Source organism: Thamnophis sirtalis, unplaced genomic scaffold (genome assembly GCF_051295495.1).
Source record: "Thamnophis sirtalis isolate CommonGarterSnake01/CBP01778 unplaced genomic scaffold, rThaSir2_p1.2 scaffold_6, whole genome shotgun sequence".
NCBI lineage: Eukaryota > Metazoa > Chordata > Lepidosauria > Squamata > Natricidae > Thamnophis > Thamnophis sirtalis.
This window is the reverse complement of record NW_028261386.1, coordinates 64,772,161-64,799,135: the sequence shown is the minus strand read 5'-3', so window position 1 is coordinate 64,799,135 and position 26,975 is coordinate 64,772,161. Positions and strand designations below refer to the sequence as shown.

The 26,975-nt window shown below is 40.1% G+C and overlaps 1 protein-coding gene across 1 annotated transcript in view; it reads left to right on the top strand.

Annotated features, from left to right (window-relative positions):
* The window catches only part of LOC148044997 (cation channel sperm-associated auxiliary subunit epsilon-like), a 58,407-nt gene extending 36,719 nt beyond the window's left edge, over positions 1-21,688 (top strand). The window contains exons 10-13 of the mRNA XM_087718009.1: positions 5,791-5,892; positions 8,037-8,191; positions 17,496-17,549; positions 20,816-21,688. Coding sequence (XP_087574135.1) covers positions 5,791-5,892; positions 8,037-8,191; positions 17,496-17,549; positions 20,816-20,978 — 474 coding nt within the window. The 3' untranslated portion in view covers positions 20,979-21,688. The remainder of the gene's footprint in view (positions 1-5,790; positions 5,893-8,036; positions 8,192-17,495; positions 17,550-20,815) is intronic.
* The last annotated feature ends 5,287 nt before the right edge of the window (positions 21,689-26,975 follow it).

Sequence of the window (26,975 nt, the reverse complement as noted above, 5' to 3'; positions counted from 1 at the left end):
TAACTGGGCCGGGTGTCCACCACATGAACGCACGCAGCACGCGCACGCATGCTGACTTACCACCCGCGACACTCCACGATGCCTCCATAATGCTCCAGCTGCTCGGTGGAACATCGTACAGGTACCGTATGCTCTGCGCATACGTGGAAACACCGAACAGCTCAAGTACCGGTAAAGAGGGCGGACGGGTGGGCCCTCTGGAGCACCATACCGGAACGGTACCCGGTGCTCCCAGCAGGCACCGGTACACCCTTACCAGGGCGTACTGGTCGTAACCTGCCACTGCACTTGTTCCATATATAAAACTCCAGGCTACTGACTGGCTTAAAAAACAATGAATGGAAAAGTAAAGACTGGGACTAGTTTTTGTCTTTTTCTGTGCTATGCAAAGGAATTTAGAGATATCTTTTGAGAAAATGGGAAAGAACAGTCAGGGAGGATCTTGCAAAAAATATTACTCAATTTAGACATTGAAGCAAGTGTAAAAAAGAAATTCAAAATAATCCCCTTTTGGTTCTTTATTATAAGATGGGATAAAGAGAAACTAAGATAGGTTTTCAAGGTTCTGTTATTCTACCCTACAATTATAAACTGGCATTTCTGTTATTCTTTAGTGTCTGTTTCTTACCCTGGCCTTCTCATAGAGCTGACAGTTCTCTTCCTTAGGATTGAGAAGATGCTGAGGAAAGAAAGTTGAACAGAGATGTTTCTTCTATCATTCAGTTCTTAACTAACAATCATTTTAGAGATAGAAACATAAACCAGTAATTTTAGTTTCTTTTGAGTTGTTTAAATTTTTCATAATCAATTTTCCCAACTACTATTGTTTCTCAGTTGTATTTTTATTATTAAGATTTGATTGTTTTCTGATTAATTTTGTGTATTTTGATATATAATCAATTTTTACATTCTGCCAGGATTAAAATCTGGATATTATAGGAGGTTTTCTTGTTGTGGTTGTCTTGATCTAAGTCACAATGCAGGCTGTTGAAATTCACTATTCAGCTTCATGACCAACCTCTCTCCTTCCTAGGCAGATGAAACATTTCCAATTTAAGAGAAAGCTTGAATTAAAGTTAATATATGGGGTGAGTTCAGAGGTGGTATTCAGCAGGTTCTGACCAATTCTGGAGAACCAGTAGCTGACATTTCAAGTAGTTCGGAGAACCGGTAAACTGCCTGCTCCTGCCCCCATCTATTCTCTGCCTCCCGAGTCTCAACTGATTAGGAGGGAATGGGGATTTTGCAGTAACCTTCCCCTGCAGTGGGGAGGGAATGGAGATTTTAAGTATCCTTCCCCTGGAGTGGGGTTGGAATGGAGATTTTACAGTATTCTTTCCATGCCACACCCACCAAGCCATGCCATGCCCACCTAGCAACGCCCACAGAACCAGTAGTAAAAACAAAGAATCTCACCACTGGGTGAGTTGTTGTTCAATCACTAAGTTGTGTCTGACTCTTCATGACCCCATATCTACAGGCAGCACACCAGGCCCTGCCTGTCCTCCTCTCTCTCCTGTAGTTCAAACCCAAACCCTTGCTTGCTACATCAATGCAGTGGTGCGGTGAGGTTTATGGCTGGTGAGGCACTGACACAGGGGTTTCAAAGTTTTTTAGACTTGTGGACTTCAACTCCCATAATTCCACAGCCAGACATGCTCAGTTCCGATTTAAAGTGACAGCATTTGTTTTTCTACTTTGCGAAAAAGTTTTCCTTCATTCTTTTTCTTCTCCCTCTCCCTCCTTCCTCCCTCTCCCCCTTCCTCCCCCCTCTCTCAAACAGACACACGCACACAGAGAAGTTGGATCCCTCTCACTCACTCTCTCTCAAACAAACACAAACACAGAAGTTTGATTGGATATATTTTCCAATGGTTTGAAAGCAGCTCCTCTGCCATCCCCCCCCTTCCATTCCCCTGCTGCCTTCCGATCCGAGCCTTGATTGCAGGTGGAGCCACGTTGCCTTTTCATACTTGTAATCAGTGAAGCTGGGCTTATATACTTTTATCCACCTCTGTGTGTGTGTGTGTGTCTGTGTGTCTGTGTTTGTGTTTGTGTTTGAAAAGGCAACGTGGCTCTGCATGCAATCAAACTTTTTGAATTCCTCCCCCTTCCTCCGATCCACACACATACCTTTTCCAGCTGTTTCAGAGAGGATTTCAACTCTGCTCTTGCCTGCCATCATGAAAAGAAAAAAAATGTAAAAGGAAAAAGGCATGAGCTCAGGTCAGGCTAAGCTAGTTGCTGCCAGAGCCTCTAAAAAGCCTCTAAAAAAACACCCTCTACAGGAGGCAGGAGAATGAGGTGCCTCATCTACGTCAGAAATTTTTCAGCTTTTAACCCTTGCTTAGCTCTGCTCGAGTGATCATAAAGTCAAACTAAATGAGGCACCTCGTTCTCCTGCCGCCTCTTGCAGAGGGCACTTTTTAAGAGGCTTTTTTAAACAGTTAAGCACTAAGCAGAGACATCCATGGTGATTCTGGCAGCAACTAGCTCAGCCTGACCTCAGCTCTTGCCTTTTTCCTTTTACATTTTTTTTTCATGATGACAGTGGTGAGGCTCTGCCTCCCCTGACTGCACGTCCCTGCATCAGTATTACTATCTAACCATCTCATCCTTTTCTCCCTTTGCCTTCAATCTTTCCTAATATCAGGATCATTTTCAAGGAGTCCTCTTTTCTCATTAGATGACTAAAATATTTGAGCTTCAGTTTCAGTGTCTGTCTTTCCAGAGAATAGTCAGGGTTGATTTCCTTTAGGATCGATTGATTTGATCTCCTCGCAATCTAAGGGGCTCTCAAGAGTCTCCACCAGCACTACAATCTGAAAGCATAAATTCTTTGGCATTCAGCCCTCCTTATGGTCCATCTCTCACAGCCATACATTATTACTGGGGAAACCATAGCTTTGGTTAAACAGACCTTTGTCAGCAAGATGATGTCTCTACTTTTTAATATGCTGTCTAGATTTGCCATAGCAAGCATCTTTTAAGTTCATAGCTGCATTCACCATCTGGTGACCTTGGAGCCAAGAAAACAACACCTGTCACTATTTCCATTTCTTCCCTTCTGTTTGCCAGGAAATGATAGGACTGAATGCCATGATCTTAGTTTTTTTAATGTTGAGTTTCAAGCCACATTTACACTCTCCTTTTTCATCTTCATCAAGAGGTTCTTTAGTTTCTATTCATTTTCTGTCATTAGAATGGTATTATCTGCATATCTGTGGTTGTTGATATTTCTCTCAGCAGTCTTAATTCTGACATGATTTATTCAGTCTGGCATTTTGTATGATGTTCTTTTCATATAAGTTAAATAAGCAAGGTAACAATGTACAGTCTTATTGTACTCCTTTCCCTATTTTCCCTATTCCCTCCTTTCCCCATCAGTTCTTCTATATCCTATTCTATGCTTCTTGATCCGTAAAACAGGTTTTTCAGGACACAGGAAAGGTGGTCTGGTACTCCTATTTCTTTAAGAATTTGCCACAGTTTGTTCTTTGATTGTGTAGTTTACTGTAGTCAATAAAGCAGAAGTAGATGTTTTTGTGGAATTCCTGTCATGGTCCCATTGGAGCCTGGGTTCGAGGAGGAGGAGATGGAGATGGGCCCAGTGGAGATGGATGGCGCAGTCCCTATGGCCCAGGAGGAATGATCGGGGAGGAGGATGAGACAGTCCTAGGTCCCCCTGGCCTCGGAAGTGTAGGGAAGAAGGAAGAAAGGGCGCAGGATGACTGAGCAAGGGGGGAGGAGAGGGAAAGGGCAGGCAGCAGAGCAGAGGAGCAACAGAGCATGGAGATGTGCAACTGCTTCCCTTGCCCGATCCCCGAGTGCAGAGAATGGTGAGGTGGAGGAGTCAGTACAGGGTGGCCCAATACTCGGGAGGAGGGCACCTGGCCCCTTCTCACAAGGCTCACAATATGGCATCCAGCCGTATTTAAGGAGAAACAGTGAGAAGAGGCTTTTGCCAGGAACAAATGTTTGTTTTCACATAACACTCCTCCGGCTGTGACTCAGACCTTTTGCCTTGCTGTGAAGACTGCTTTGCCTTGCTTTGAGGACTGTTCCTATCCTAGCCCTTTGGGTCATAACAATTCCCTTGCTTTTTCCATATTCCAGTGAATGTTAGCAATTTGATCTCTAGTTCCTAAGCCTCTTTGAAACCCAGCTAGTACTTCTGATAGTTCTCTGTTCACATATTGCTGAAGCCTAAGTTGTAGGCTTTTGAGCATGACTCTGCTTGCATGTGAAACTAGAGCAATTGTATGGTAAATTGAACATTCTTTGGCATTGCCCTTTTTTGAGATTGGAATATAAACTGTCCTTGTTCAATCATGTAGACATTTTTGAGTTTTCCAAATTTACTGGCATACTGAGTGCAGCATTTTGCAGCATCCAGTTTTAATTTTTTAAATAATTCAGCTGGAATACTGTCATCTCCACTAACTGTTGTCAGTAATGCTTTCTACCTATGTTTCCCCCAGAATAAGACCTGGTCTGATTTTTTTTAGACCCCAAAATAAGCACCATGTCTTATTTTCAGGGGATGTCTTACCCGCTTATCTTAGGACCACTGCAGCCAGGCCTGTCACACCTAGACAACTGTTCTACCTGTGCGACTTCTTCTACAGCTGCTTGCAGTCGTTCGCAGCAGGACACCACATGGCTTGTCGTGCCGGTGCCACCACTTATGGCAGGACGCAAGGATGGTCATGCTGGTGCCACCACTTGGGGCAGGAGGCTGCATGGTGTGTTGAGCCATTGTGCACATGAGCAGCAGCACCAGTGCAACAAGCCACATGGCATCCTGCTGCAAGTGATGACACCAGCGCAATGCTCCAGGTGGCATCCAGCCATGAGTGGCCACAAGTAGCTGTAGAAAAAGTTGGGCATCAGGGCAACAGGTGTCAGGTCCTTAAGCAGTGGTGGGATTCAAAAATTTTATTACCAGTTCTGTGGGCATAGCTTGGTGGGGTGTGGCATGGCTTGGTGGGCATGGCAAGTGAAGGATACTGTAATATCTCTATTCCTATCCCACTCTAGGGGAAGGCTACTGCAAAATCCGCATTCCCTCCCAATCAGCTGGGACTCAGGAGGCAGAGAATAGATGGGGGCAGTAAGAGGTGGTATGTACCGGTTCTCCGAACTACCTAAAATTTCTGCTACGGATCCTCCAGAACTGATCAGAACCTGCTGAACACCATCTCTGTCCTTAGATAAGTGGGTGCGAGGCATGGGGAACTCTACCCCCCCCCCAATCCCTACTCTAACTTGATTTTTATGCCTGTTACTCGCCCCACCTCGTACAACCAGATGATGGGTATGGCTAATTTTGGGGGTAGGACTTATATTAGGCACAGGCGTGAAAATCAGGCTAGGGTTCTATTTTTGGAGATACATGGTAAGAGTCACACTTGACTTTGCATTCCAAGAGATCTGGCTCAAGGTCAGCGAACACACCATTGTGGTTATCACGGACGGATTTTTCTTATATTTTATGTAAGAAAATATGTTTCCTTTAGTTTAATCTCTTTTGGAATTTCAACCTTGTCTTTCTTTTATTCACAATTTTTATTACTTTTATGTGTTTACTTTTTTCTGTTAATTATTTTATTATTAATATAATTGTTGAACAAATGGTTGTTAAGTAAGGACTACCTGTAACAAAAATCAAATAATCCTTAGAGAATAGAATAATATTCTAAACATATATGGTTACCATAACTTCATAGAGTTTATCTATTCTTTGAATACTTTTCTTGGCTGAGTTTTGGATGCTTATGTTTTTAACAGGTCCGTTGTTTAAATACTGCACAGACTTGGCGTGAGATGATTAAATTATATAATAAATCAATTGAAACAATTGAAGATGTAGATGAAATATGGGGACCTCATGTAAGCGTCAACATATAAGTAATAATATAAGTAAAATCAGTCTTTAAATATATATCTAATACTATTTAGTTATTAATCTTTATTTAAAATAAAACATCCCTTATAGGTTACTTCTAATTTTGTTATTGATTTCTGAGTTGTTCTTGTTACTAAAAGTGTTTTTCGAGATGACAGCCAAACGATGTAACTCAAGAGTGCAAACACACTGGAGGAGATTTTGTTATTTATCTGTCTGCTGTTTTATGCTTTTGGAACAATCAGGATCTTTGCAGTGATTGTACTCCTGAGTGAGAGGCAAAAGTGAAGGAGAACTCCCCTGACATGAGAATATGGAAGTATGGGAGAGATGAGGAAATATATTGGCTCTGACAATATATCTTAGGGTAGGAATGCAGACGTGATTTTCTAGTTGGTTTAACTATTCCTATTGTACAGTAGGAATGTGGATTTGATATATCTAGTTGGTTTACAATGCTTGGACCATTGTTTTTCAGAAATTTTAATAGGTTAGTTAAAGTGGCTTGTCAGGTGTTGGCTTCCTTAGGAGAGGTCTTCTTGTAAGTCTTGATTGTGGTTACGATAGGAATAATCTTATAGGGAAGTCATGGCTTTGCAGGAAACTCTGTGGTTGATAGTTACATATCAGTTGTTGCCTCAGTGGGTGGAGATGGAGGTAAGCAAATCATGACTATCATAGAAAGAAGAGATATGGTGGGAAATGTTGGGCAAATCATTTCAGATTTTAAAAAAACTTGCAGCTTAGGGTTGGTCTATACTTCTGTTTCTACAGTTTCATTCCTAGATCTAGGAAGTTAGAGGACTAGTTAACTCAAGTTGGTGCCAGTAAATGCCAGCTTCATCAGTCACCTATGGTGGGTGAGTTGTCAGTCTCAAGTGAGGATATAGCATTTTGGTTCTTCATCAGCCTCAGTATTAAAGAAAAATAAGGGGGTGACAATAATTTTCTGAGACAGTGTCCAGGAGTCTTATTTTGGAACTGACCAGATGTTAATGTCTCTATGTTAAACTGAGCTGTACAGACAGGATTGGGATCCTGCTTAAGAATAATTTACTCTTCTTCCTGGCAGGACCACTTCCTGTGCTGATAAATCTGGTTACTGGGCTTATTTAAGTAAAGATACATTGGAATTATCTTTGTTTTGGAGCTATTGGTGGGTGAACTAGACGTGGAGAACATGACAGTGTGTACTTTGCTATAGTCAAATCACTTCCTTGTTCAGGTGAGCGTTATTGCCATCTGGGAGCTCCATGAGGTTAGGATAGTCACCTTAGAGATCTCATGGATATAGCTGAGGGGTGGGTTCCTGCCAGTTCTAACCTCTTCTATAGAAGAGGTTCCACAAATCTACCATGCCATTTAGAATTGGCTCCAGCTCCCTCCCCCCGCCCGTCTGCACCACGCTTGCCCTGCCCTCTGCTCACCAATTGGCTGACTCACCAATCGCCCTGCCCACCTATCCTATCTAAGCCTTAAAGTCTTAAAGCTGCCAAGTTTGAACACCCTGGGGTTTTTTTTCTAAAAGGTTAGGGTTGCAAGGGTATTGTAACTTGACAGCTTTAAGACTTGCGTGCTTCAAATGCCAGAGTTTCTGAGCCAGCATTTTGGTTGCTAAGCAAGAACGTTGTTAAGTGAGTTTCACCATTTTTACAAGTTGGCCACGCCCACCCAGTCACATGACTGCCAAGCCATGCCCACTCTGTCACATGGCTGGCAAGCCACTCCCACTCGGTCACATGGCTGCTAAGCCGCTCCCACAAAGCAGGCCACACCTACAGAAGAGGTTCTAAAAATTTTGAAACCCACCACGGATCTAGATGGTTTCCAGGAGATTTTCCCTGCATTGTTGCAGGTAGCCATTGCATTCAGGAAGATTATGGAGAAGAGTTGTGGATTCTCTTACGACCCTTATAATTAAAATAAGTAATTCTGAAGATGTTGATAAAAATAGGATCACCAACATCCGATGATGGATATGGCACAAGAAGAAGAATTTTGAAGATGCATTTATTTTCTGTGTGTTTATTTGTATCATAAAGTAGAATGGACACAATCTAAATACTTGTATTTCATAATCTAAAGTGATGTTATTGAATAAAATGAACACATCCATTTTTCTTTTCAGAATTACAAGTCCTGTTTTAAAAAAAGAACAGGACAATTAAGGAAACTTGATGGAAAATATGAGATCTTAAATAGTTCTGGTTTGAACTTTTTAAGTTGGCCTCAGTATACCAGTACTTATATGTTCAAGCTGATAATACTGGATCCAAATTTCAGGTTAGTTTTTCAAATTTGATTTGAATCTGATAGATATTCATTATTTGTGACCGCAAAGGAAGGTTATTATTATGCATATTACACAGAATGCTTCCACAATGTTTAATGTGAAATTACTATTTTATTAATTCACTTTTTACAGGGTATCTACACGTTGTCATCGAATGGTTATCAAAGTTGCTTTCCTTATACTTTTTCCACCTTTTCTCAAACTATATCTAAACTGTCTTCATCTAGTCCTTGGAATTTAAACTCACAGTGCAAAGCTATTTTTCATTTTTTTTTCATTTTCACTTTATTTGTATGCTGCCCTTTTCCCTGGGGGGACTCAGGGCGGCTCACAGTTCAAAAAGGGGGGGGGGAGGACAAACAATTTACAACATAGAGACACTACGTCATTTAAGAACACAACAGTCATACAATTCGAGCGGGGTTAGAATCGTTAACCCCAGGCCAGCCGGGACAGCCAGATTTTAAGGGCGGCGCGGAAGGACTGGAGGGTGGTGAGGGTCCGAATCTCCACGGGGAGTTCGTTCCAGAGGGTCAGAGCAGCCACCGAGAAGGCTCTCCTCCGGGTAGTTGCCAGTCTACACTGGCTGGCTGATGGAATTCGGAGGAGGCCTAATTTATGCGATCTTATCGGTCTAGTGGAGGTAATTGGCAGTAGGCGGTCTCTCAAGTACCCAGATCCAATACCATGGAGGGCTTTGTAGGTGACGAGTAGCACCTTGAATCGCACCCGGAGATCAACAGGTAGCCAGTGCAGCTCGCGGAGGATAGGTGTTACGTGGGTGAAACGAGGCGTACCCACAATCGCTCGCGCGGCCGCATTCTGGACCAGCTGAAGTCGCCGAATACTTTTCAAGGGCAGCCCCATGTAGGGCACATTGCAGTTCTCTATTCTCTAACTATGTATCTATCAAGCTTTATTCCTACTTTTCAACCTGCTCTTTATGACTCTTGGACTATATCATTTTTTTAGCAAGCTTAAACATTTTTAATCCGCTAGCATTTTGTTTTTGTTTTTCACAGAGATGTAGTTATACTTTTTTCCCCTTTTCTGTTCATTTTGAACTTATTTAGAGAAATCTACTGCAATTCTTAGAATCAGGACATTCTGAGGTGCCATTTTTCTGACACCAATTCTCCAAGACCAGGCTGTCTATCCATATCTCTTCCTTTGTGACCTGGCACAATTTTCTTTTTTGCTACAGATCTTCCATTAAACGTTTTGTGTGTCTCTTGCCTTAGGATTCTATTTGCTATTGCTCTGAATATTTTAAAAATCAGATTTTGAAGTCCAATATGTGTGTTGCATTATGTTCAGTTTTAATTTATCTGAAATTAAGAATTGCAGCATTCGAGTGTGCTGGAAAACAGCAGTTCATAGAATAACAAACAATAAAAATAGTACTGAGCCACTGTGATACACGTTCTATCCCTTTTGCAGGTGTGTCATCATGACATCATCAACAGGAACCAAAAGGGTGGGGCTTTTGTAATTTTTATGAAAGCCCTCAATCCTATGGCCATCTCTGCCATTTTCTCTCTAGGTGTTCTCTGCTGATTAATATGAATCAAGGATAGAAGATCCTTTTGTCAATGTCTAAAGTGTTTCCATGACTACTATCAACTTGAGGAGGGGGGAGGGGGAATGCCATGCATACTTTTGGCCAGAGTAAAAGTCTCTCTTTTTTTTTTAAATATTTTATTCATTTTCATTTTCATTTTATACAATCACTTATATACTGTGCATTTGCAAAAAAAAAAAAAGCAGTAAACACAACTCATCTTCCACCATGGAAAACCAACATAGCACTTCCATCCTCCATACACCCTTTCTTCTCCCCCTCCAACTTTCATTTGTCCCTTCCAACATTCCCCCCTTCTACTTCCCTTCCCCCTCAAACATTCCTTTCTCCCCTTCACTCCATCTCGCCCTCCTTACATTCCCCTCTCTCTCCCTCTTTACTTCTCCCTTTTCTTTCCCTCTACTTCTCACTTTGGTGTATTTCTTTATTCATTAATCTATTCAATTTATATCTTACACTAAAATTAAAAAAATGAAAAAAAAGGGGGAAAAAGAAAAAAAAGAAAAAAGAAAGAAAAAAGAGCAACAGTATACGAGTGCATTCTTCTTATTCTATAAGTTGAAACTATATTTCCACCCTCCCCCCTCCCCCCCATAAACCCCCCTCCCTAATCCCCTTCCGACTTCCCAGGTCCCATACCCGGCATAACTCTTTATCAAACACAGTCTGGAGTATATTAAAACCAAATAGATTAAAAATTAAAAAATTAAAGATAAAGGGAAAAAAAAGAATAAGGAAAAAACAAAAAAAAGGAAAACAGGAAAAAATCAATAAACTCTCTACATTAAGCTCAGCTTCCCATCATTATTAAAACTTAAACAGTGTACATCATTCCTAATTTCATTTCATTTATTACTTGCAGGATTTCAAGCTATGTTGAAACCAAATAGGTTAATCAAATGGAATTCTCTAACTAGGGGCCTTGTCTCTTTATCTAAATGTCCAAACTTTTAATTTGTCCCTTATAAAGCAACTTAAACACCTCAAATATTTCTCTCGGTTTCTGTTCCAACTCCTCTCATCCTGCCTCTACCCGTGTCCATATATGTATTTTATTATCATCCATACTCCTCTCATATTTGCTCCACCTTCCTTCAAACCCCCTGAGTATATCCTTCCAAACATTATATTCAAATAAAAATTTCTATAAAGATCAACTTGCTTTCTGGCTCAAAATAAACTCTAATTAAACCTTCACTACCCTCCCGTCTACGCCTCCCTTCCCAACTCAATTCGACCAAAACCACAATCCAAAAGCATCACAATCTCCGCCTTCCTCACCCTAGAGAATAAAACATAAACAGTTTATATGAAAATTCAAAGTTGTCCATCAAATTTTTTTTTTTTTAAGTCCCATACAATATAATTTTCGAGGAGATCAGCATCGTTTCTTTCAGCCTTAATGTCTCTTCACCGGTATACCACTATACCATTTTATACAAGACAGAGTCACAAAGTTATTCAAGTTAAAATTAAGCAAATGTTTTGGAAGCATAACTAAGTACTTATTCTCTGTTCCTCCGCCCCTCCGGAGGGGAAAAACAACACCTCCCGCCTTGTAGCTGTGTGATTGGTTGTCTCTCTTCTACTTCTCCTTGTCTTTGTACAAGTCCGGGTAATTCAAGAGGTCCCGCCTTTAAGATCTTATTGTAAAAGTCTCGAGCTTCGCAAGGTGAATTAAGGCAATGTTTTTGATCATCAAGTGTAACTGTAATACCAAATGGCACCTCCCATCTGTACTGTATCTGATTATTTCTAAGTTCTTTAGTTAAAAAGACATAGTCTCTCCTGGCTCTTAACATCTGGGGTGGCATTTCTTTAAAGACAATCAGGTCCTGTCCATCAATTCGCAGCCTATTATTGTAAAGCTCTTGTAGTATCGCGTTTCTGGATTATTTTGTAGCAAAGTATATAACTACATCTCTCGGGAGCTGTTTCTGTTTTGCTGTCCACGAATTATGGCGGTAAATTTTTTGGATCTGCCAATCAAAGTTGAGTCCCGGACTTCCCACCAAACGATTGAGAGCCTCAGAAAAGGTCAGCTTCAAATTCTCCTGATCGTTTTCACGCAATCCCCTAACTCTTATTGCAAACGCAGTTTTTTCATAGTTTGTCATAACAAGTTGTCTCTCTGCCTTGTCAAATTCCTGTTGCAACTTTTCAATTTTAGATGTCAGATTAGAGTTGGCTTCTTCCAAAACTTCCAGTTTATCCTCCATTCCTGCAATATAATCTGTCATCACATTTATAACCTTGATGGTATCCTCCTTTGTTTGAGCAATCTTGGCATCAAGTTTGTCACATAATTCCGAAATAAATTGCATCATTTCCTCTTTAAATTCTCTGAGAGTTTCAAAAAGAAATTCTTTCGTTAACAAATCTCCAGTAGGGGGCGTAGAAGACAAAGACTGTGGCTTTATAGCAATTACTTGGGAAGCATTGTTAAAAAAACGTTTCGATTGCTTTGATTTGGGAGCCATGATAAGAGAAAAAAAAGAGAACAAACAAAGCCTCTGTGCACCTTGATTTGAAATAAAATACTTTCAGTAAACTTTGGCAGTTAATAAAGAGAGATCTTCAGGAGAACAGAGTTGGTTAAATATATCATATATCGACTGCGAAGGCTGTAAATCGCCATTTTGAAAAACAGTTAAACAGAGGAGTTTTTTGTAAAATTGAAGCTGGTATTTTAAGTAGAAAAAAAAAGGTTCACCGGTATGGTCACTGCTCAGATTTATCTTTAACAAGTTAATTACAAAATCTTGTACTGAGAGGGGGGGTAACTCGCCTTGAGCTGAAAAAAGACAGCTGAGAAGCTTTGGCTGGAGTAATGACTCAGCTTTCCGTTGAATCACTCTCTTTCATTCACAGCCAAAAAAAATAAAGACTGTGAACATCAAAGAGGACTCTAACTAGCTGGGGTCCCTCCCTGCTTTTTCCTTGCCTGGAAAAAGAGATATCTAAGATTTTAAATAGATATACAAACCAAAACTCTGAGAGCAGCTTCGTTAAGCTACCATCGGCGGCAAGCCCCTCCCCTGGAATCCAGAGTAAAAGTCTCATATTTCTGTACTGGGATGTGAATGTGCATGTCCCGAACCTTGCCATAACGTCCTGTTGGAGAATGTGATTAATGACCTCAACCAGAGGGGAGGGGACACAGGGGTAAAGTTCAGACGCCATTAAGTGGGATTTAGTTTCTGCTCCACAGAAGTCCGTGCCGAGATGTTAGTCCTAATAAATGAATGTATTTTCTTTGAACTTTGTCTGGAGGCTCATAAATTAATTAGGCCAACTCTTGGAAACTTCACTTTTGTTTCTCTCTGCTACTCTCTGAACAGAAAGAATATCAGCAAAAAAAGTCAGGAAGTTTCAAAAAAGATCATGTTTGCAGAGTTTGTCTCCCAATAGATGCTGCTAGGGTAATTCAATCTGCTATCACTATAACTTCATGGTTTTTTTAAGCATTTACCAACTGTTTTTGAAACAATTCAAAATTGTTTCACTCAAATCTTATCCATTCCAGGGAGAACTATAGTAGACAGCCACAAAAACATTGCTTTCATTCCCCCCCCCCATTAACTTCAATTCAGATGATCTCTCTAACATTGCCAAGCTCATTTATTTGAATGTCTGATCAGCAATGGATTTTTAATATATAGGGAACTCCCTATTGCTTCTATTTGAAAGAAAAAAAGAACAAGTGGCATCATTCAACTGATATATTTGTCGTAAGAAGTTAACCAGATCTCTATTATGCTTATGGAATTATATTTACCTTTCTATCAAGATCATCTTTATTTCCAATAGTCTGAACATCAATGTACTGTAGAGGTAACAAAGCTCTGAACTATGAGCCAGAGTTCTTTGCATTTTTCCAAGAGTGATTTAAATGGCTCCTTTTCAGTAACACTCCCAGTAACTGCAGCACACAGGTTTTTAATCTGAAGTCCTTATTTCAGAGTTTTTATTTCATTACAAAGGATTTAATTTAAAGTTTTCCTAACCAACCTTGCCTTCTGAACTACCTAGTTGTTACCAGTTGTTGTGAATTGCAGGTAATCCTATTGTTCCTTTTGGCCTTCATACTGACATTCATTTATCAGTTTGGGATGGAGAATATTTAATTAAGTATGACTGTATTAAAACACATCATTAACACTTACATTAACTGTTACATATTTATTAAACCAGTATATGCCTGCTACTATCATTTTATCCTCATGCTTATTTTCTTCAGATCTGGGGATTTGTTTACTTTTCAACATTCAAAAATATTTACAGAAAATCTAGAAGTAATTATTATGAAATAACATTCAGTAATTATACTGAAAAAAATAATTCAGAGAAGAAAAAGTATGAATTATAATTTTCACATGCATTTTAACTCCAGCACAGTACTGGGAAATGCTCCAGAATACTAACCTACACTCCAATAGTCTGGACTCTGGAGTATACCAATATTTATGTGGATCCTTATATCTGATCTATATATCAATATCTCCATATCCATATCTATTCAAATGGTGACCTGTTCCCCTCTTCCCAACAAACACCACAATTTCACTTAGATCTAACACTGAGAGAGAAGAGGAGGGGTAATTATAGTGCATGGAGGTTTAAATCCTCTATACTATATCCTAGTGAGTAAGGGGATGGGGAGTCTGTCAGTAATGGACTAAGGAAAAATTCTTTGCAAGGCAAGCCATTTATTTTTTCCTTATTTTCACCTTTTTCCAATGAAGAAGTGTGATCCCCCCCTGTAGTTACTAAAGGCAAAAAAAAACACCTTAGACTAAGGTAAAAAAAATCCTCTGCCATTTAGAAGATATCCCCTTAAAGTCTAAAGGGAAAAAAATATTCCTTTGGGAGAAAGTTCCCTTCTTCTCCTAGTCTTAATCCTGCAAAATCCACTCCCATTCTCACAGAACACTGCTGGAAAAACTCCATTCTACGTAGCAATTTGGATATTTGGAGAACAGTGTCTCTTTGTTGTCTTGTCTTCTCCAACATACCCAACATCTCCAATTTGTGTGTGTGTGTGTGTGTGGGGGTGTTATTCCTTCCTGGTCCTTCAGCATCTTGCTTGCTCTGCTCTGCTATATCCTTACTAAAACCTGTTGCTGAGATTTGAGCACAGCTTGTTGGACAAAACTAATTATTTTGTCTTATTCACATTTATACCAGATACAGCAGATATTCATTGATTTTCAGTGTAGTCTGACCAGTATTTGAGTATTTATTAATACTTATAGGCCGCCCTTTTCCCTGAGGGGACTCAGGGCGGCTTACATAAAATGAAGGGAGGGGGTATACAAACAATAGACACAAACAATACATAGAAGTAAAATAGTAAGCAACATTCATTCATCATTCGGGTGGGGGCAATTATCTTTGTCCCCAGGCCTGACGGGCTAGCCAGGTCTTAAGGGCTGTGTGGAAGGTCTGGATGGTGGTGAGGGTACGAATCTCCACGGGGAGATCGTTCCAAAGGGTCGGAGCTACTACTGAAAAGGCTCTCCTCCGTGTAGTTGCCAGTCGGCACTGACTGGCAGATGGAACTCGGAGGAGGCCTAATCTATGTGATCTAATTGGTCGCAGGGAAGTAATTGGCAGGAGGCAGTCTCTTAAGTACGCAGACCCACTACCATGAAGGGCTTTATGAGTGACAAGTAGCACCTTGAAGCGCACCCGGAGATCAACAGGTAGCCAGTGCAGCTCGCGGAGGATAGGTGTTATGTGGGCGAACCAAGGTGCACCCACAATCACTCGCGCGGCCGCATTCTGGACTAGCTGAAGTCGCCGGATGCTCTTCAAGGGCAGCCCCATGTAGAGCACATTGCAGTATTCCAGCCTAGAGGTCACAAGGGCCCGAGTGACTGTTGTGAGAGCCTCCCGGTTCAGGTAGGGTCAAAACTGTCGCACCAGGCGAACCTGGGCAAATGCCCCCCTGGTCACAGCCGTCAGATGATGGTCAAAAGTCAGCTGTGGATCCAGGAGGACTCCCAAGTTGCGAACCCTCTCTGAGGGGTATAAAATTTGACCCCCCAGCCTGAGCGATGGAACACTGATCGAATTATTGGGAGGAAAACACAACAGCCACTCGGTCTTCTCCGGGTTGAGTACAAGTTTGTTAGCCCTCATCCAGTCCATAACGGCCTCAAGACCCCGGTTCATCACGTCCACCGCTTCATTGAGTTGGCACCGGGCAGACAGATACAACTGAGTATCGTCCGCATATTGATGGTATCTTATCCTGTGCCTCCGTATGATCTCACCCAGCGGTTTCATGTAGATGTTAAATAGTAGGAGGGATAAGACCGAACCCTGAGGCACCCCGTATGTTAGGGGCCTAGGGGGACCAGTGCAGAAGAGATCAGAGGGCCCAAATTTCAGTTTGTTGAACAAAACTTATTATTTCATGTTATTCACATTTATATTGGATACTGCAAAGATATTCACTGAATTTCTAGATGAGAATTTTCATACTGCATGCAAGACACTCTTATATTTGCATGCACTGCATCCCACTATTGTCTTCCTTGTTCTATATTAATACCCTTGAATTTCCCTACCCCAGGCTATTTAGCTAATATTCAACTTGTTGGTTTTATTCATTATTCCAGTTTGTTAAGGTACCCCTGAATTTTGATGTCTTTTAACTGAACTTGCAATTTAGTTCCTATTTTTCAATTGTACTTTTGTCTTGCCTGCATTTGATTTCAACTTGTTATCCCACCTCCAGCTCATTTCAAACTTGGGCAACATTCAACATTATTAACATATACTAGTGAATAGTATACTAATAAACCACCATATTTAGAGCTCTTTTGTCTGTCCTCTATTTTTTCTGCATTTTAGACATAATCTTCCTGGTATATTATAATTGTTCTTATACTTTGCATACAATTTTATATTTTATTCTACAAGACTTAACAATGTTTTAACTTAAAATAACAATATTTTATGCTCCATCCATACTTTGTAATGCATGGGAACTTTCTAGATCAGTGTTTCTCAACCTTGTGAATTTTAAGATATATGGGCTTTAACTCCCAGAATTACCCAACCTATATGGGGAAATATTTAAATTCATTTTTAAATCAGCATTTAATTATGGCTGCTCTATCCAATTTGTGCATTAATTTGCAGAGGAAACACTGCAAATTACTGTATGAACACTAGTTTTAAAATAGCTACATATTTGTATACAAATAGTCCTTGACTTACAATTGAGCCCAAACTTTATGTTGTTGAGTGAGACAGTTAAGTGAATTGTGCTTTATTTTACAACCTGTCTTACCACAGTTAAGTAAATCACTGAAGTTGTTAAGTTAGTAATAATTGTTAAGTGAATCTGGCTTCCCTATTGACTTTGCTTGTCAGGTGATCATATATGATCCCAGGACACTGCAACCATCATAAATGTGAATAAGTAGCCAAGTGTGAAAAATGGTCAGTGCTTTTTTCAGTATCTTTGTAACTTCAAACAGTCCCTAAACTGTCGTACTATCTATTTAGATACATTTGATTTGAACTGAAAATTGGTAATAATTTAGAAAGTATAGGAGTTAGCAAATAAATAAGATACCTCTATCACCTGGATTGTATATTGTTTAGAATTGTTATAGTTCCATTTATTTTAATTTTTACTATAATTTAACACAAGGACAATATTATCAAAATATTAATACATTTATTTTCTCTTTCAGTTTTTGTAATTTGTCTACATATTTTGCTGTCCAGACCTATGGTATTATTGAAAGGTAATTGCCAATGGGCTTTAGCTAATTTTATTACCAATGAAATTTGAGGGAGAGGGGAAATGAAATAGCTTTGGTCTCTTGTCACTGAACAGGTACAGCTATAGGGAAGCTGTGGTCCTGCAATAAATTTTCTGGAACTTTTGGGGTAGAACCTACCGCTACAATTTCAACACGCATGCTTATAAAGGCCTCAGTGGAAAACATTAGAGGAATTTAATAAGACTTCTTTGTATGTAAACATAAAATAACTTAAATACATTGATACATTAATATATTTTGATACTGATTAATGAATACGTCTTCCTAGGTGTCTTGCAAAAGCTTACATAGTTCCTAAGAATGATGCCTTCAGGATGTAACTATCACCATTTTACAAACAGAAATCGCTAGAATTATATTGTTTTGCCAGTTTAATTCACTTCAATATGCTGTAGGTTAAAAAATTATATAATACACAGGACAGGACAGCTGAGTTGGTATCTAATGATTCAATACATAAAAACACATCTATGATACTAGTATGTACTTTTCCTAACAGGTGTCGTGGAAAAATGTATTTCAGATACATTTATATCATATTACAGGTCCTAGGAATAAATTTCATTCTTCAATTTTCAGTTAAATGAGACAAAAATTGGAAACAAGATCAGATAGAAATAAACTTCTAGAACACAGACTATCACAACTATATTAAATTTAAGTGCATGAAAAATTAGCAGTGATGTTCCTTGACCATTCCCTGCCATTTTGATAACAGAAACAACTTGCTTTGTTCATTCATGTAGTATTTAAGTGTAGTACATATTTAAAGGTTTTTAAAAAAAATCTGAATTCAAGTTCCAAGAAATAAAATTGAACTTCCTGATAAATTCATTTTTCTTTTGAAGTCTTTTGAAGCAGGCACAAAATGGCTGAAAAGGCTGACCTCATTGATTTCTTAACATAGATGTGTCAGGTTAATGACCATTTATTATTTTATGCAGAGAACAGCTTTTTGCTTTTTGTAGAATTCAGGAAGCTGTGCAGGAAGATGGTTGCTTATTTAATACTGAAAGATGGATAAATCAAGGAATGTTTAATGTTAATAGTTAATTCTTTTCAATCGTATAATAGCATCTCCTGATCTGATATAGTATGATAGCGGAGTTAACATTAGGGAATATGCAGGGTTTGTGTTGAGAAGGCATTTTAGATCTGTGTATCTCTAGAAAGGATTGTAATCCAGAGGTTTTAAGAGGGATATGGGATTATGCTGGGATGGTATCAATTGGAAATGATAAGAGAAATTCTGCAATGTTTATAAACCACTAATCTGGACTTTTTATCTGGATATTATAGCCTGGAAATAATTGACTTACTTTTTCAAGTTGTATGTTTATATTATAGAACTTGGCTATAGATAATGTTTTCTTAATATTCTAGGTGAAATCTAGCAGCATATATAGTCACTAGTTTTCTGATCTAATATTACCAATGGAGCCAGAAACAAATATGTCTATTAGAAGATAGGTTTTGAAATAGGTAGTCATCCACTTACGATCATACGTGAGCCTGGAATTATGGTTATAAATTATGCTGGTCATTAGGCATGTCATCATAAGACCACACCCAATTTTATAACCTTTTTGCAGCAGTTAGGCAAGTGTGGAGGTCATGAAGTGAAGGCTGCAGTTGTTAAGTTTACATGGCATTCGTTAAGCAAATCCATTGTCCATAATGAGCGGGAGGGGGGTTTGCTAGAAGTTGGAATAAATGCTGGTTTCCAACAAAAAAGTCATACATCATGGTAGTATGACTGCAGGACATTGTAAATTCAGGGCAATTTCCAAGTGCCCAAAATATGTGACTTAGGAGGAGGAGGGGAGAGCCACTGGAACTTTGAATTCTGGCTGCAAGTAGCCCTGGGGATGTCTCTAGTAACTTCAAACAATTGCTAAGCAACAAGTTGTTTGTGCAGGACTACCTGTACTTTGAAGTTAGTTGACTATTCATTGTCATTGATTGAAAAGTTTTTGCAATTAAGCGTGTTTGATATTTCATCTCCAGTTAAGTTGAGATTTCCACTTCTTTCTTCTCTGGGTTTAGCTGGCAATAGATGAAACAAAATCTAACTGTTCTTATTGTAAAAGACTAAATTATCTTTCTGGAAATGGTAGGTATTACACAACAACTTATGAATGCACCAAAAAATTACTGTCTCCTCTCCTTTAATATTTTAATTGCTCTGATTATATTCATAAATAAACTATGTTTATTTATGAATATAATCACAACACCGAGTGGCTGTTGTGTTTCCCTCCCAACAATTTGACTAATGTACCAACTCTTAGGCTGGGGGGTCAAATTTTATACCCCTCAGATAGGGTCCGCAACTTAGGAGTCCTCCTGGACCCACAGCTGACTTTTGACTACCAGCTGTCAGCTGTGACCAGGGGGGCATTTGCCCAGGTTCGCCTGGTCCGCCAGTTGCGGCCCTACCTAGACCGGGAGGCTCTCGCAACAGTCACTCGAGCCCTTGTGATCTCTAGGCTGGAATACTGCAATGGGCTCTACATGGGGTTGCCCTTGAAGTGCATCCGGCGACTACAGTTAGTCCAGAATGCAGCCGCGCGAGTGATAGTGGGCGCACCGCGGTTCGCCCACGTTACACCCATCCTCCGCGAGCTGCACTGGCTACCTGTCGGTCTCCGGGTGCGCTTCAGGGTACTGATGACCACCTTTAAAGCACTCCATGGTAGTGGATCTGGGTACTTGAGAGACCGCCTCCTGCCGATTACCTCCCTTCGACCAATTAGATCGCACAGACTGGGCCTCCTCCGAATTCCATCTGCCAGTCAATGTCGACTGGCGACTACACGGAGGAGAGCCTTTTCTGTTGCAGCTCCGACCCTGTGGAACGATCTCCCCGTTGAGATTCGTACCCTCACCACCATCCAGACCTTCCGCGCAGCCCTCAAGATCTGGCTCTCCCAGCAGGCCTGGGGATAGGTTTCCAAGTTACCCGCCCGAGTGTTGATTGCTGAATGAAAGTTGTGTTTTATTATTTTTTTCTTTGTTCACATTTTGTTTTGTCTTTTGATACTGCACCCCCTTCCCTTGTGATTGTAAGCCGCCCTGAGTCCCCTCAGGGAAAAGGGCGGCCTATAAATTTTAATAAATGAAAATGAAAAAAAAAAATGAAATGAAATGAAATGAAATGTGCTTTATATGCTACTTTTGTTACATTTAATCAGTTTTTTAAAAGTACAAATTATATTATTTTCCAGACCAAATTGGATTCATATTGCCGGTTGGAACATCTTGCTATTGACTTTATTTTGGGCATTCCTCATCTTCAGCTACTTCAGATATGTGAAGACATTCCGAGCATTCCCTTTTGTTGATCCCCTGAAGTCACTTAGGCCAACTGCCACTGAAGAAAAAGCATAAGATCAGAAGAAATATTGATTTATCACATTAGATGAAATAATATTTTCAGTGAATTTCTATGTTTAACTTATAAGAAAAAATATTGTTCAACTTTTTACTTTTCCGGAAGTTAATACAATCTTAAAAATACCTTTAATTATTATTATTGTGGATTTTAAACTTTGACATATTTTGCCTGCATAGATCATCTTTTACCATCCACAGCACCCTTCAAAACTTTAAATTTAAATTCCCAGATTATTACCTATGCATTTAGAGAATACTAAGGAGAATACTTAGGACAAGGCAACCATAATTTATTTTTCTAACTTTTCTAACTTTTCCTATCTTTTCTTAATATACCTTCCCATTCTTTAACAGAAGTACTACCATAAAGGATAACTAGTATAAATGGAAAGGCTATATTACTATGTGCAGTAAATAATTGTCATTAGGTGGTAACGTAGATACATCTTTTCCATGTTGCCGAAAGGAAGTGTTTGAAGTCAATTTAAAATAAGAAAAGTAGTCCAATTTAACGCAATAAAGAATATTTAACCTCATTTTAATATATGTCAAATTGTCTGCCATTTACAATATGTAAATGTCGATAAAAAGGTCAAAATAAAATTCAGTTGACTGATTGAGTGTTGTCAGCATTTTAAGTAAAATATAAGTCCATAGTATTTATCGCTTTACAGATGTATTTTACTATCTTTGTAATATATCTAAGCCAGAACATATGCTATTTGAATGGGAGGCCAGGAAAACCCAGAGATATATGCTAGACTGGAAGTTCAAAAAGGTTCCCTACAAAGGCAAGGAAAACACTTTCTCTGCTGCTACCAAGAAATGACATGAATGTGTCTGTACAGTTATGACTATGCTAAGTTAAAAGAAGCATATGTATTTAGAATATTATATACACCATATCTGTTCTTCAAAAGATTCTAGAAGACCTAGCTCTTTGCCTAGACCCTGGTCTAGGATGGAGCTTATACCTCTTAGAGAAGGTGAGCATGATGTAAGTGCTAAATTCACTCTCCTGTACCTACCATAATCTTTTATTTGTGGTTTTGTGTTATTTTTCAGTTGTTAATCTCTGTAAGCCATAGAGAATTGATAATTGAGCAATCCTAGAAATTTAAATGATAAATCAATGTACCAAATAATGGGCATTTACTTATTTGAGGCATATACAGTATATACCCTATTTTTCAGGAATTTAAGATAACACAAAATAATATTGCCTCTTCCTAGTCCCCATAACAAGCTTGTGACATAGGTTGATGTAGGAAAGAATGGGCTTGGAGAGAATGGTTGTCCTAGTGTCATTTTAGCTTTCAAAGTTGATGGTGGACATGGGTCCCTTTGCGTCTCTCCCAACATTTTTAACCATTATACTAGAGAGCATAGCTTATTAAATGACCTGGTTTCAATCCATAAATACTAAAGGGAAATTCCACATTTTGTACCAAAGAGAACTGTACAACCTCCAGAGCACATTATTAGTACTTCATGAATGAAACTCACAAGGCCCTAAAAACATGGTTTCATCAGTGATCCTGGGAGCACAAGTAGTGATAGAGTTGATAAAGTGGTTGATTTGATTGTGTTGCTGCTATGGGGGTGGCGTGGGGTGGGCATTTTTATGGGTTTTTATTATGCAGTGGATTTTTAAATGTTGTAGGCCACCTTAAGTTACCTATGTGTGAGTTGGGTGGCTGTTGTGGCCTAGCAGGAGCCGCTGGAGCTGCCACCAGACTCCGACAGCGAGGGGCCCTATGAGTGGCCTCTGGAGGATGTGGAGGACCCTGGACAGGGTTCCGACTCTGAGCAGGGCGCAGAGACTGGTTGGCCACCAGTTGGTGCCTGAGCCTTGGACCAGTGGGGAGGAGACAAGGGAGAGTGATCCAGAAGCCAGCAGTGAGTTGTTCCTGGATGCATGCCATCGAAGAGCTACTAGGCAGTCTGGAACAATTACACAATTACAGGAGGTAATTGCGCTCAGCTGGTGGTCATTAGGCTCCTCTCCAGACTATAAAAAAGACTGCTGGTGCACACGGCCCTCTTGCAGAAGTCAACACATTGACTAAAGAGTTGTAACTACCTTGGCAGGCTGGATTGCTGCCAAGGTTTGTCTGAGTTGCTGCCAAGGTCCTTATCTGTTTGTTTGCTTGGCTTTCAGTCACCGAGATTTTGGTCTTGCTATTAAAGGACATTCTAGTTAAGCTTGTCTCGGCTTTTGTTACTGGACGGAGGAGGGGGTCAGAACATGTGGCTATATAAATTTGTTTAATAAATAAGTAAATAGGATTTCAGTCATAAATATTCAACATTTCTACTTCAGAGCTGAAAGTATCAGGTCAGAACGTGCCTTCAGATAAACAATAGTAAAAGGATATTTGCCATAAATCATGCAATTAAGGATACAGAAATGCATGTTAAAGAAATTTTTAAAAGTCATTATAAAAATAAAGATTTGTATATTTTCTCTTTAACATCTAGGTGATTATGAGCTTCCTTCTAGTGTTTTTTGAAATACACGGTACCTTGGTACTCATTTCCACAGAAATTGTGAATGTTGGTTTTGTTTTTAATATGTTGTCTTTGTCTCGTTCCCCCCTTTCCCTTGTCTTTTGTGAGCCGCCCAGAGTCCTCCGGGAGTGGGCGGCATACAAGACAAATAAATAAATAAATAAAATTTTAATTGGTTTCAGAAGATGCTAGGAGTACAAAAAACACTGATTATCAAACAAACTTTTCCCAAAAGGAATCATATAATGAGTCACAAGGCAGTGACACTGACAAATTATAGCTTATGCGTTGATTACTATACAGCCGATGAATACCGGGACAAATTTTTTCACATCAAAAGTGCATTGATTACCTAGGTACCATTGTATAGTACTATTTCTGTGATGAAAGACAGGCAGTAATATTTTCATTGGATAAGTCCACAAACCTGTCAGCGGGCAAAGGCCAAATATGTCCAAACTCAAAGCACAAAGTTTTTTTTTTTTTTGTAGCAGCAGCAGCAGAATAATTCCACCATAATTGGAACTACAACTTTGTTCTTCCAAGTATCTCTGTACCTGAGATAGGCAGAAAAGAAACAAGTATTGAGAAGGCAGTTGGTAGGAGTGAGCATTGGCAGCGACTTTTTTAAGCAGCATCTTCTACCTTGTCTATTCTAGGTACTAGGAGTTATACTGTTTATTTATTTATATCCCACCTTTGTTATTTTCACAAATAACTTGAAGCAGCAAATATATCTAACACATCTCCTATTTTCCCCACATCAGGCCAAATAACCTGCAGTAAATGGGCATGAGGAATCTGTGAATGAATGTTTACAAGATAGGTATTGATAGATTTCAGAATGATTTGTAGATTGGCAAAGGCTTTGGACCTCGAATTAACAATAGCTACTGCACCTTTATCTTCATATATTGTGTACTGCTGAAAGAAAAAATAATAATTTTCCGTATCTAGGACTTTAATTATTTTGCACAAGAATTTGAATTCACTTCAGGGTTTTGGACTCAGTATCCTTTATCATTCTAAGCTCCTTGGAAGTCTCAGCTAATGAAAAATATGAAATCTGTTCTGGCAAAATATTCTGTTTCTCAAGAGTTGGGAACTCTAGTTATCTAGTCTAAGGTGACCAGATTTTCAGATTGGAAAAGAGGGACACCCTTGAGGGGGGGGGGGGGGGGCTTGATTAAAAAAATTTTTTTTGTCAAAAGGTCACCCCAGGACACTGAAACCAGCATAAATACGAATCTGTTGCCAAACAAAATTTTGATCACGTGATCATGAGGATGCTGCAACGGTCGCTAAGTGTGAAAAATGGTTGCAACGGTCGCTAAGTGTGAAAAATGGTCGCAACGGTCGCTAAGTGTGAAAAATGGTCATCAGTCACTTTTTTCAATGCCATTGTAACTTTGGTCACTAAATGTTTTCCCCCTCCTCGAGACTCCTCACTTCTTCCTTCATTCCTCTTACTTATCTACCTTCACCTTATCTGTCTTCTGCTCTTTCCCTCTCTTCCTTCCTTCCTCCCTCCTTCCATCCTCTTCTTTCCTCACTCACTCCCTTCCTCCTTTTTTCTCTTCCTTCCTCCTTCCATTCTTTATACGATATAAAATTCAATGAGGGTGAAACACACCAAGTCTGGCAAAGCTGCCTTGCACCAACCTGGCCTGCCCATAGAATAGCAGCCACTTTGAGACACATAAACCTGGTCTGAACATATTGCATCACAAAGATTTGCAAAGATCACATTTGCAAAAAGGAACATTTCTTGTAGTAAATACATTTTATAAACAATTTAAAAGTAAAAATCCCCCCAAAATAATAAAAAAGGTATTCTATAAATAAAAGAAATCCTTAAAAACCATTGTTAAGTATTACACCAGCAATAATTTATACTGTCACCATTTCAAACTATCATCAGAAATACGAATCTGTTGCCAAACATCAACATTTTGATCGCGTAACCATGAGGATGCCACAACGGTCGCTAAGTGTGAAAATGGTCGCTAAGTGTGAAAAATGGTCATCAGTCACTTTTTTCAATGCCATTGTAACTTTGGTCACTAAATGTTTTCCCCCTCCTCGAGACTCCTCACTTCTTCCTTCATTCCTCTTGCTTATCTACCTTCACCTTATCTGTCTTCTGCTCTTTCCCTCTCTTCCTTCCTTCCTCCCTCCTTCCATCCTCTTCTTTCCTCACTCACTCCCTTCCTCCTTTTTTCTCTTCCTTCCTCCTTCCATTCTTTATACGATATAAAATTCAATGAGGGTGAAACACACCAAATCTGGCAAAGCTGCCTTGCACCAACCTGGCCTGCCCATAGAATAGCAGCCACTTTGAGACACATAAACCTGGTCTGAACATATTGCATCACAAAGATTTGCAAAGATCACATTTGCAAAAAGGAACATTTCTTGTAGTAAATACATTTTATAAACAATTTAAAAGTAAAAATCCCCCCAAAATAATAAAAAAGGTATTCTATAAATAAAAGAAATCCTTAAAAACCATTGTTAAGTATTACACCAGCAATAATTTATACTGTCACCATTTCAAACTATCATCAGAAATACGAATCTGTTGCCAGGCATGGGACTGGCTGGGGAAGGAGGGAGGGAGGGAGGGAGGGGGAGAACATGAGTGTGTGTATCCCTCCTTCCTTCAGCCCAACACTCTTGCTGGCATTCTGGCCAGACGAGAGGGACTGCAGAGGGTCTAGGGCAGCGAGCCATTCAATCAATGGGAAACTTGCCTCTTGGAAGGAATGACCCGGTTTGGCTCCCACTTTCAACAATCAAACAGAGAAGCGAAGAGGCAGGACAGACGAAGCGGGAGCCAAGCCGGGCTAGAGTGTTGGGCTGAAGGAAGGAGGGATACACACACTCGTGTTCTCCCCCTTCCTCTCTCTCTCTCTCTCTCTCAAATGGCAAATCGCTGCTGGGAGCCCGGTCTCATTTGGGGGAGGGGGAGGAAGCAAGCCTTTTTCCATTTCAAGGAGCTGCCGCTCCTCCCCCCCACCTCTTAGAAGTCCAGCCAGCTGCCTGCCAAGCTCTCCACGGAGACTAGTATCCAGCCGGATTTCTTGAATCCCCGCGTGTGTGCAAGGCAGCTAGGCAGGCTCTGCTTGGGAGGACCAGGCTATGGAGGGCATAGCATGGTCATCTCAAGCGAAGCTCCCCTCCCCCACAAACTGCATTGCCCACACGCGCGGGGATTCAAAGGATCCAGCCGGATTTCTTGAATCCCCGCGTGTGTGCGCAAGGCAGCTAGGCAGGCTCTGCTTGGGAGGACCAGGCTATGGAGGGCATAGCATGGTCATCTCAAGCGAAGCTCCCCTCCCCCGCAAACTGCATTGCCCACACGCGCGGGGATTCAAAGGATCCAGCCGGATTTCTTGAATCCCCGCGTGTGTGCGCAAGGCAGCTAGGCAGGCTCTGCTTGGGAGGACCAGGCTATGGAGGGCATAGCATGGTCATCTC